General features: G+C 43.7%; 1 protein-coding gene across 3 annotated transcripts in view; it reads right to left on the reverse strand.

Moving 5' to 3' along the window:
• The window catches only part of ncor1 (nuclear receptor corepressor 1), a 50,072-nt gene that overhangs the window by 10,951 nt on the left and 26,998 nt on the right, over window positions 1-12,123 (reverse strand). For 2 of the 3 annotated variants that reach the window (XM_070843063.1, XM_070843062.1), the window contains exons 17-25: window positions 10,073-10,138; window positions 7,384-7,520; window positions 7,184-7,280; window positions 5,192-5,636; window positions 4,954-5,077; window positions 4,416-4,593; window positions 3,655-3,822; window positions 1,384-1,550; window positions 715-829 (exon numbers count right to left, since the gene is read on the reverse strand). In XM_070843063.1, the coding sequence (XP_070699164.1) occupies window positions 715-829; window positions 1,384-1,550; window positions 3,655-3,822; window positions 4,416-4,593; window positions 4,954-5,077; window positions 5,192-5,636; window positions 7,184-7,280; window positions 7,384-7,520; window positions 10,073-10,138 (1,497 nt within the window). The remainder of the gene's footprint in view (window positions 1-714; window positions 830-1,383; window positions 1,551-3,654; window positions 3,823-4,415; window positions 4,594-4,953; window positions 5,078-5,191; window positions 5,637-7,183; window positions 7,281-7,383; window positions 7,521-10,072; window positions 10,139-12,123) is intronic. The other variant, XM_070843064.1, reaches the window with a different exon arrangement.

The following is a 12,123-nucleotide window of genomic DNA, read 5'->3' on the forward strand; positions in this document are numbered from 1 at the left end:
AGCCTCAACACAACATACGCTTAATTGTTCTGGCAATGTATTAATTCATCTGTGCTGAGCTTCCTCCAAACATTTCATTTGCCTAATTTGAGTTACATGTTCTCTTATTAAGACAGCTGACACCCCTGTTTTGTGACTGAGGAATGACTGTAAAGCAGCCAGATGTGGGCATGCAGGATGGGATTTGACACTCTTTCTCTGTACAATCGTCACAGCTTCAAGATTGGAACAGTGATGCTAACGCCCCTTCACAAGTTTATACAATCACAATATTCATGTGATCTCACATTAAAAGTTGATCGCCATGTTCTGTCTTTCTTTATAGGGTTAGGGTTAGTGGGTGGTTAGTGGTGGGTGGACACTTTTAAATCACCACAACAACCAGCAAAACACATGCAGCAGATTTTAACAGTACAATTGGTGATCTATATTATTAATATTTGAACACAATTCAATATACAATTAAAGTTTGCTTTAGCAAAATGTTACGAGATGTAACGTAAAAACATATTTGCCCTCAAAATGTCATTAAACAGTTTCTAAAAATCCTCAGAGGTGTCATTAAACTAGATGGCTTGGTACTTAATGTCTGTCTAAATCTCCATACAAGCCTGCTGTTATGTTTGTGTCATGTTTGATTTAATAGAAGTCGGGCCTTGTCTGAACTGCATAAATGAGAATATGGTGTAATAATGCGACAGTCTGTTGTCCTACCAGGCTTGTTAAGATCCTGCTGTCGCGGCAGACCCAGAGAGATGGAGCCCACAGTGCTTTTAGTCCCCTCTGGCCCATATACAGCATGGGACGGCAGGTATGTGCCAGGAGTTCCCTGGAAAAGCAGGAACAAACAACGCAATTCAAGGTCAGGTCACTGTATTCATGAAAGGTGTCTATAATCTTTTATGTGCTACAGTTATTCATTTCCAAACTGTGTAATGTGTTTTGATAACAGCTGATAAACAGATCTTGTGTTCCAGACTAATACAGCTTTTACAAGAACCTAGTTACTCGGATACATCTGTGCCAACTGTTACAAAGAGATCCCAGTGTAAACACTGCGACACATGACACATCTCAGTAGAGCTGTGCTACCAACAAACCTTGGCTCATGCTTTGAGTCTACAAAGCTGTAAACTCTACTCTTTCTCTTAAAATGTTCTTTGACATTGAAAATTTAAACGTTGGCCGGAGTGTGTCCCGTCATTCATGTGCACGGAGGCCCTGTCATAGAAAAACAGCTCCATATTGCTACTAGGGGTCAAACCCTCTACAGCAGACCTTTAACATTTTGTCTTTACTCTGGTGTCAGTGTCAGTGGTGTAGAAATGGTTGCTCCACTGGGTCCACCAGTAGACCGATACCATCAACCCCCTGGTGTCTTACCTGGGAGATGGAGCCGCCTTGGATGAAGGAGGGCTTGTCTGTGGGCTTGGTGGTTGGAATGAGTGGAGGAGGAGAGGGAATGTTGGGAGGTCGACTGGGTCTGCTGAACGTGACGCGGACTCCATCTGGCATGCTCTGGACCAGCTGGTTGGGGGCAGGGTGGAGGACTGGGTGGTGGAAATGTGAAAAAATTACAAAGACAAGTCAAAAAAGACAACATTTGCACATCAACTAAACAAAGCATTAAAAAAAAACTTTCTTCACACAAAAATGGGACCTTTCCTGTCAGCCATCAAAGGCTGTGAGATAAAATATTCGTCTTCATTCTGACTGTAATGAACGGTGAATTAAAGACTGATGACGAAAGTATATAGGCCTGTCCTCGGCCTGAGATATCCTTGGCCAGTGCCTGCTGTCTGCTTTACTGTCTCCTGGGGGAAGCCAAGGAGACAAAATGGATCATAACACATAAATACATCCACACAAGAGCAGGAGTAACCTCGATGTAGTGAGCAAGCTTCATGCTCTGCACTCTACAAAATCAAAAATGCAAATGTCTGTGTGAGATTTCCTCCAGAGGGCATGGACGTCATCAGCCCACCGGCTCACACAGAAGACAGATAAGAAAACAAGCCACTCTATGACGAATTTATAAATCCCTGTTGCCGAGAGAATGTGTGTCAAGAATTAACATTCATGCTACTGTTCACCATCGGGAACAGCAACCTAATGTGCCAGGACATGACAAATGTATTCGCCCAGACTGACGACAAGGAAAACTATCATAGGCAAAATTAAGTAAAAGTCCAAATGTTATTTCCACATCAACAGTAGACATTTTCACAAGGGAGTGTTCCCATGCACCCAGATGTGATGGACTACACCACGTCTCCCTAAAGCAAAAGCAAGCGTTTACTGCTGCCCTTCAACCATAATTCTGTAACTACAGTAAATGAATGCAGGCTCATGAAATAATGAAACACTCAAAATTTGCAGGCTACATTAACACCAAACTCCTTTGTGAACATTGTAAACACACAATGAACGACAGTGAAAGTGCAGAAGGTGATGTTGGATGAACTATCGTGGTAAAACTTATCCTAGAAGGTTTGCCATTTCATAATGTATTATTACACTTAACCGTACACTTAACAGTATTATACACTTAACCAGTGTAACCTTGCAACAACAACACATGTAAATACGGAAATCTTATTTCCGTGTTTTCGTGCTGTTCAATAACCAACAATAAAAATAAACAAATCACACTGTATAAAACAGGCAATTGTATTTCTAGCCAAATGTGCGCCTATTACTATTTTTTTTCTTTTAATGATTTCTGTTCATTACAGGAACGATATTGTATATATACCATCCCTGAAAGTTCTCATTTCATTAGCACACACATTTTCATTCAATGTCATAAGACTTTTTTATTTGCTATTTATTATCATTTATTGAGAGTCAAATATGAGCCATGAATATAATACAAGTGCCCAAGTTAGGAGTCAAAGAAGTGCGCTAGTGTTTTCTCCGTGGACAGACCACAAACATCTTGATATCATGATATCGACGTACTCGCTGCAGTTCTAAAATCACCGGCCTACTCTCTAGTATGCGATTATATCAGAAAGGGCAGGCTCATGCTTGTTTGTCTTCGTGCAGGGATCCGGACTCTGCTTGGCCTAAAGAGCATATTTATCTATTATGGAAAGTGTTATTCATCAATAAACCAAAAAAAGACCCACGACACACAATGCCTGGCTCTTACTAAGGTCCTCCACTACATCACCTTACAAAACAAATAAACATTACCTTTAAGAAGACAAGAGACAAGAGACAAATACCGTTGGACAAGAGGAAATTCAGCCTGACTTATCCGATGCACAACTGCTCCAAAACACTGCCAAACCCTGACTTATGACAGGACCAAAAGCTCCACATCAGTGGAGCTCTGCTCAAACTTTAACCTTAAATAAAGACAAACAAGCCACCGTATAAACAGAGATAAGAACAGGCTATCATAATAGTCTGAAAGAGAGAAAATATAGATCAAGACATGTCAAAATGAAACAGAACAGTGCTCATACAAAGTACACTCCACTTCAATCCAAACTAAATTCTATTGCCTACGCAGTCAAAAAAGTGCCTCTATTGTCAAATACAAAAGACTCAATGGGAGTCAGGCAAGGCTAGTTTGTATCAGCAAGGGAAGGGAGGAGGCAAAAGAGGAGGGGAGGGGGAGGAGGAGGTGAAGATGTGTGCTTTTACCTGGTGGCACACTGTAGCGGGAGGCATTGGGGGCGTTGGGGTCAGGCTGGGGTGAAGCCTTGCTCAGCTCTCTGGGGGAGAGTCTGTAGGGAGAGCCTGGCCGACCAGAGTGGACCTCCTGGTCCAGAGCCAGCTTCATGTCATAAGGCATGTAGGATAAGGGCTTACCTGCAGTACACAGGCATAAGGACAAAGGGAAGACAACCACTTTTAAAACAAGAACCCAATGCCAGTGAGCATTGAGCTGACCTAGAATGGACGGGCCTGTACAACTAACACCGCCACCTGGACACTCCAACTAAAAGTTGCTAAAAGCTTTGCAGAAATCAAGCCGTAATGCAGCCTACCAAGGGACTTTGCTGCTCTCCCTTCTGAAGCTAAGTGGCTGAACTATGTCAGACTGCCCTAAAGCAGCAAGTGTCCTGGTCTGACATGCTCAAGTCATACAACTTCAAAGAAACACCACTGTCCCCTCCTTCATTCAAAGACATTTCAAGAGGAGCATCAACACAGACTTCAACTCAGAGTCTGCATCAAGGTCAGCTCACGTGTTCATCTTGACTCAGGCTAAACCACATAATGACAGAACAGATCCCCCTCTAATGTTTCCTTTTTTGAAACTGCAAAAAAAGAATTGGGACTAAAAATGCATTATCTATAAATAGTCCACGGCTAGAGTCGACAGGGAACGAGGCTGACAGAGCAATGAACGGGAAGGAGGAGAGATCGGGACAGAATGAGGATGGTTTTTGTTCTCTTACCATCTCTGTCTAGTATGGTGGGGCTGCGGGTACTGAACGGGGGTCTGCGCTCCAGGTCTCCCTGATCCTGCCTCTGCTTCTCCTCTTGGTGTGCTGACTCATGCACTGCTTTGATCTGGTGCTGCAACATAGCGAAGCCACTGATGGGCACGCCACCGGGGCCACAAGGACCAGGCACCTGGAGGATAAGTGCAGGAGGGAAAAGGTCCAGATGAGTTGGAATGCCAGATATGAACTAAGTGAGATATTGACCTGAGCACTGAACAAACTTCAAATAAAAATTGCATTCCCTGCATATCTTAGGATAAGACATAAGACATATGTCTACATAAGAGTGTATACGCCTCACATTTAAATTAGAAGATTTACAGATCACAAAACAGTTGATGTCAGCACAACAGAGAAATGAAACAGTTTAAGCCCTTGTGGTTTCTGATCTGCTCGCACACACTCATGATGACTGCTGTGTAGGCACGCTTACACCCTGCTGCCTGCCTCCATGCCAGTCAAAATGGGCAAACCTGAAACTGTGACTAACCATGGGTGGGATGGCAGCTGCCCGCTGCTGTAGCTGCTGGATGTTGAGTTGGGGTTGCTTGGGTGAGGACACCAGCACCGTGCCGGGAGGGTTAAGCAATGTGGGCTTTTCCATGGAGAATATTCTGCAGAGGCACAAAGCAAAATATACATGTTGCACTCAAAAGCCATGAGTATGTCCTTCTGTTGTAAACCGCAATCATGTACACACCAAATGAAGACTGACTATGAAAACACACCTCCTTTCAGGCTCTGCTTCCACATCCTCATCAGCGCTGCAGGTGGCGCTGGAGTCATTATCCGAGTGGAGCTCTCTGTGCCTCTCACCATGATCTCCTTTTTCTCCCTTCTCCTTGATCTCGGGCTCCATCTTGACCTGAACCTCTCCTGTCTTCATGTCCACATCCTGAGGTTCAATTTTGGGATGCAACGAGCCTGCATAGGAAGCCATCCTGGCCCTGTCCTCCTGAGAACCAGTCTCACTCTCTGGGCTTTTCTCTTCCTTGACACAAAGTTCCCCGTATGAGGGATCCAGGGCCTTTCCATTGCTGGCCTGACCTTTGTCCTGGTCAGAGCACTGAGCATCTCCTGCAGCGCTGTCTGCCCTCTTGGAGTCGCCAGACTTTGAGGAGTCAGCTTGAGAGGGGGAGGGGGCACTCTCCGTATCAGAGCTGTTGTCACCGCCTGAGGAAGCATGAGAAGTATTCATTTAATTAGTATTAGTGAACCAATACATGTCAAACTATGTATGAAACACAAAAGACTTTCAATCAGATTTTAATGCTACTTAGGAATAAAGTAATTATGAAAATGAAAACATACGTAGCCTGCCACAGCACACTTGTTCAAAAGTGACATGTTTTAATGTCCATGGTATACTTGGTCTTCCAAATAAAACTTGTCTACAAGTAATGAATCAATTAATAATTTTTTAATAATTTCTTTTCTTACCCATCTGGAATTTATCCATGGTCAAATTTGGCTTCAGCACATGCATGATTGCCAGTTCCCACTGTATCTAATCTCTGACTAGGTTTTGTTTATTTTATGATCTTGCATTATACCATTAAAGTTTGTTCATGCCAAAGTCCAAGGCCTCAAAGATACTACAAAACCGCCTTTCAACATACAAACTACTCATCTGTTTGCACCTGAGTTTTAGTGTCTTAAATGCCAACTGCACAATATGTTAAAGAAGACAAACTGCAGATTTAAGTGATTAAAAACATTAACATTGTGTATAACTGAAAATCACCCTTAAAATAGAAAAAAAAAAAAAATCTGTTTGCCTCTGTGGGTTTGCCCTTTGTCTACAGCTGCAGTTGTTGCCATGGTGATAGTAGCCCAGATGGTATGTCTATGCAAAAACTAACTGCAGATGTATAATTTGTATCACGTCAAAAACTGTGACTAAACATCACAGCATTTGTAAATGGACGTTAATAGAGCTGTACTAATGGCTCCTCTGGCTTTATATGCTCCATCGTCTGATGTGCATCATGTGAGATCCACAGGCTGCAGATCACCAAGACCTCTAATGGGCAGTTTGAATTTACATGGCACAAAGAGAAAGTCATGTTTCCATACAAAGGCCATACTGAATCAACTAAATGTTGGTTTTACAAACAATAATTTGCAACATTCACAGTAATCTATTTCTTATTCACAGTGGGCTTCCTTCACCATGTAATGCCAGCAAAGATAATGACCTCTGGAGAGCAGGGAGGCAGGCAGACAGGCAGGCTTGCTGGATCAAACAAGTGGACCAGCACTTTGTGTTCAAAGAGCAGGCTTTGTTGAGTCTTCAAAGCCAAGAACTGTTATGCAACAGGCCCCCATGTAGTCAGAATTAGTTTGTATCTTTTATCTCCACCTCTCCCCCCTTGCTTTTTTCCCCCCATTTGATCCTTTTTTTCCCTCTCATTATAATTACAGTCAGTAGAGAGCAAGCACATTGCCATCAACTCAAATGAAATCCTTACATGACGATTCAGAGGGCATTTTGGATCAGGCGCCCCAGATTTGCTTTATCACTGCATTCTTTCTCTCCGTAACCTCTCTACTTACGACTTGGCAATGTCAAGCATGAAGCTCCACAACTCGTAAGCCAGGATAAAAATGTAAGAACCTTCACCCAGGTTGCCGTAGGACTTATGCCTCAGACCAGTAGGCATGTGTGTGTCTGTGTGTTTAGCGCTGAACACATGCTTCCTCTCATTCATCTCCCTGACCTTCACTGTCATCTGCATTGTCCTCGTCGTCATCATCGGGTGACGCCGTGGCTAGACCTTCACCTTGAGACCTATCAGCACGAGCCCGCCGCGTATCCTGGGAAACAGAGAGATGCAAAGTTTTGCATTCATGCTTCACAGCTCCAACCGTTCAGTGACAAACTGTAACAGAGCAAAAAAGCAGATGGCCAATAGATTACCTGCTTATGCTGCTGGAGCAGGTTGTCCAGGTTGTGACGTCTCTTGTAGTTGAAGTAGAAGTTCTTGCACTGTGCCTCACTTTTGGTGCCCACCATTTTGGCGATGGCTGTCCAGTTTCGCCCGTGCTCGACTAGCCCTGGTGCAGGACAAAGAGATCCATATAACATGAACTGTGGAGTGGTAGAGCCAAGCCATCAGAGCCTGATTTGACATGGACATACTTTGACATCTTGTGCTTCTCATATTTCCAATTATTGCTTCATGCACCATCAGTGCCACAACTATGATTAAAGAAGATGACTTCTCTTGAGAATGAACAGCTGCTGCAGCCATTATTATTGAGGCCAAAGTTTTGCTACAAAACTGCTATGAGGTCCCTGTTGCCATGGCTTCCCTATCCCAGTCTATACCAAGCTGAGCACACAATCAGCTTTGATGGTCACACGAAACTCTAAAACTCCTCTGCCAAGCTGCAGTGAACTGGAAGACTGACATTTACCTTTGACATTAGGGCGCCTCCTCTCTAATTCCTGTGACCCCCCCCCTCCCTCCCAGCCCCACTGAGATGAGGGATACTGGCAGCTTGGCAAATCACCACAGAGTTAAACACAAAGCCCCATTACTGCTCCAGTTTAATGAAGGAATGAGGGCATTGGGACTGTTAACAGTGACCCAGGTCTTATGTAGAGTTACTGTCAGACAATCCAAGAATGTCAGACAGGAAGGTCTTATGTATTTATGACATTCAGTAGAAACATCACAAAGATGGCGTTGCATGCAGGTTGAGCTACTAACTCCGGTAGATCTCCATTTAGCCTCCTTTGTTTTGACCACTATACCAACTTCTTCTAGCAGCAATAAAATGATCTTGCACATGTCTACATCTACAGAGTGCTCCTAAATGTTTCATAGCATAGCTGAGCACTGCCTCAACATATTCACTGAGAGACATTTCTCACAAGTTGCGGCACTCAGACCTTCACTTAAACGTCTCAAGATAAATTTACGTTTAGTTGCAAAACTGTCAAAGGTACTGTCAGAGGCAAATTCAACTGTGAGCAACGGTTACAGTCCAGTGAGAGAGAAATAACCAAGCTCAATGATCACACATTTTACTTTCAATGCTGACGTTTTAATTCTTGGATCAGCGGAGAAATAAATAAAGCGGCAGCATTATATGACATCATATCACAGCATTACCATGGAAACCATCTAGCCATTCATATTGTGCAAACATCCTTGACTGAAGTCTTTGAAAGCTATGAGGATGTCATCATCTCAATTTTTAAATTCTTGGTTAAGTGGATACTTGGCATGACAAATATGTAATTACTGTAAATGTTATAAAGGAATAACTTTCGCACTAATGCAGTGCAACAGGCCTGAAATAAAAGGCCACCTTTGTGATTCATTTCTGTGTATGGTGTTCCAATTATTTTGTCCAAATGGTGTACTTGAACTCTAAATTTCTCCAGCTACACTGACTCATACAGACAAATGACCAGCAACCTAAAAAACGCCAGTGTTAGACTGCAATGTTTCCATGAGCTCAGTGACAAGATCCTGCTTGATCACATGCCTCCTTTCAAGGGAAGATGGATGTTGATCCATTATACTTTTTATATTATACATTTTTGTTAATGACCATATCAATAAAAAACTACTAACTCATAACCGTTCAATTAGATATCGGACAAATAACAATAACAAAAGAATAGTTCTTCTCTGACTCTCTTCATAGAGGTCGTTCTCTGTCTGTAAAAATGCCTGATTTAACTGCCAGGCCTGGGATGTGTCGGCGCAGCAGTAACACAGAGACTTATGCAGATCAAAAGGTTACAACAATGACTTAGAGGGGAACTGTGTTCAGTGTGCATGCATGCCCAGCCATGTGAGGTCTTCTGAACCTGCTTTGTCATATGACTCGAAGAGGTCGAGCAGGTCTCCTATAGTACAATAATCCACAGACATATGTAGCATACAGGTCTGAATGCCTGAGGAGATCATAGCAGCAATGTATGTTTGTTAAGAGGGAAGAAAATCTCCAAGAGCTTCTTAATTAATCCACATTAATCCCTTTATTTATTCGCCTCAGTCTACAGGTCTTGGCACACAGGGAACCCTATGTAAGAGCCTATACAGGCAAAGCTGAGCAAAAGGGGGGAGAGGGGGCACACTTGACTGGCATATGACTACACTAATGACTGCTGCGATGCAGTCCGGGACCAGGAACGGTCTGCAACAAATATTTTGAAGGATTTACAAGACCAAAGTAAAATGTTAAAAAAAACTTAAATTTTATTTCAGAGCACCTGACAAAGTGAATAATAGATAGTGATCTTTGGAGGAAGCTGCAACTGTCACGCTCTGTTGCTTCGAGGATGGCCTTAATAGATCACTTCTGAGAAGCCAACTGAGCAGAGCAGCTAAAAGAAAAAAAAAAATCATCCTTGAAACCCTTCAAGGGTCTCTGACAGCTTCTAGTGAAGTACAAGCACGAGTTTCTAAGTGTGAATGCGTGAGCACATTCATTCCTGAGTGCATGCAAGGAACAGGCAGGGCGAGGCAACGTCAGACAATCAGGACAGGAAAGAAGACAGATAATAAAAGCTAGAGGAGCCACAGCAACGCAAAGAAAGATAGAATGGGAGATAGAGAGAGACAGAGAGAAATTAAATGAAACACTACCTTTTTTGGCGACCTCCATCTCCTCCTCGGTCCAGCGAGAAGTTTCTCCGGTTTCACCAGTACCAGCTAAATCACAAAGAAAAAAGACACAGCCCCATCAGCACTGACAGAAAGAGAGAGAGAGAGAGAGAGTGACTGTCCTCTCTTCTGCCGTCTCCTTCTCATGGCCACTAATCTAATAATCTGTTTACATTCAGGGGCTGTGGAGACCTGCTCCCTCACTTACAATCTCGCTCTAGCTCACTCTCCTCCTCTCACACATTCTCTCTCTCTCTCTCTCCCCTTCCCAACAGCCCCGAAGAAGCCCTCCTCCTCTCTAATCCACAAGGGGAGGGCCTTGGTCAGCTGATGTAGCGCCAGACAGTAGAGGAGTTGAGAGCCATGCCTCCCTCTTTGGGAAATGGCCTTGGATGGAGACAAATAGACGGATAGAGCAGCCAGCCCAAAAACCCTCCCACCCCTTCTACTGTGACACTGCGAATCACACACACACACACACACACACACACACACACATACACAAAACACCCCCCAAACAAAATTCACAGAAGTGCTGGTTAGTGTGGAGGGGGCTGAGTGAACTCTAGCTCACTCTCCTCCATGACACCCACTGAGACTGTGTAAACATTTGGACTAATATAGCAGCAGATGTACCCTTGACATTAACAGGAGGCTTGCCCCCACAACCGCCCATCTCGAAGATGAGGAGATCAGTTGTCACTGTTTAGACGGCTCTCACCAAAGGTCCCCCGGCCACTCAGTCTGTTACACTTAGTTAAACAAATGTCAACTGGACTAGGCTTCCTCTTCCCACGGCAAAACTCACATGTTCTCCCTGTGACAGTTAAGGCCCCTCCAGGGTGGTCATTAATCTCGGGGCAATGAAAACAGACAGGGTGTCTGCCTACAGTGTAGCAGCTCACCTAATCAAGCGCGCGCACACACACACACACACACACACACACACACACTATCCCCCACAGCTTCAAACAAGATCAACCCCCTCCCTTGGCCCCGAACTGAATCAGCAGCTTCCTCAGCTTGCCTGGCACCATTTCAACTGGGCAAGACTGACAGATAGCTACCCTTAAGCACCTAGCCCACTTACTTCTAAGAAACGCCCTTGCTTCAGGGGTTACAACAGAGCAAGCAAACACGAAATCCACAATGTAGTCACTAAGGGAGATTACAGTTGACACAGTCCTACATAAACCACAGTACGCCCGCAACAGGGCCAGAAAGGTCAGAGGGTTGAGAGGATGGAAGGACACACTGCAGACGGTTATTTAATCACATTATAGGGCAGACCTTGCATAACTCAGACTGTTAAGAGAAGCAGAGCTCAACAGACAGCACACGTACCAAACAGTGAATTAATGATACAGATGAACGCCACAACAAAAGTGGCAGACTTCAAAAAGGTGGAAGAGCACAAGTGCGTGACTGAGTACCATGACAACAGCTCTACCAGAGCAGCACATTGCCATGGTGATGGCCGGACATGATGCAGCTTCCTGAGTGAAATGCAATACATGGCAAACTGTAGCACACTTGTGCTTGAAACTACAGAGCCAACTGTTCACTTTCGGGCTATAAACAGCTCATGAACCTGAACACATCTTAGGAGGGGCCCCATGGCTATATTCTGTATTCTGCATGTCTCTAAATCTTGTTAAAGGTGTGTCTTTGGTGTGTGCTATTCTATTTTTCAAGCTCATAACAACAAAAGCCAACAGTATGAACACGTATGTCTTACGTCAGGCCAGTCGGTGCCAAAATCTGATTATTCGTGAGAGAAATAAAAGTATCTTAAGAAGTTAAATGGGATGTCAAAGAATAGACACTGTGGCTACTGGACAGTACTGACTGTATACATTTCAACACGCTTTTTGGTATGTTGTATCAACTCAATAAATGGCCAACGTTAAGATCATAAATGTCCACAGATTCTCCATAAGAATCAACACAGGACGGCTGAATGACCAAAATGTGACAATTCTAGCCAAAAAAAAATATACAACTTGAATAAGCTTAGGATGTTGAATCACCAA

Source organism: Pempheris klunzingeri, chromosome 14 (assembly GCF_042242105.1).
Source record: "Pempheris klunzingeri isolate RE-2024b chromosome 14, fPemKlu1.hap1, whole genome shotgun sequence".
In the NCBI taxonomy this organism is placed as follows: domain Eukaryota; kingdom Metazoa; phylum Chordata; class Actinopteri; order Acropomatiformes; family Pempheridae; genus Pempheris; species Pempheris klunzingeri.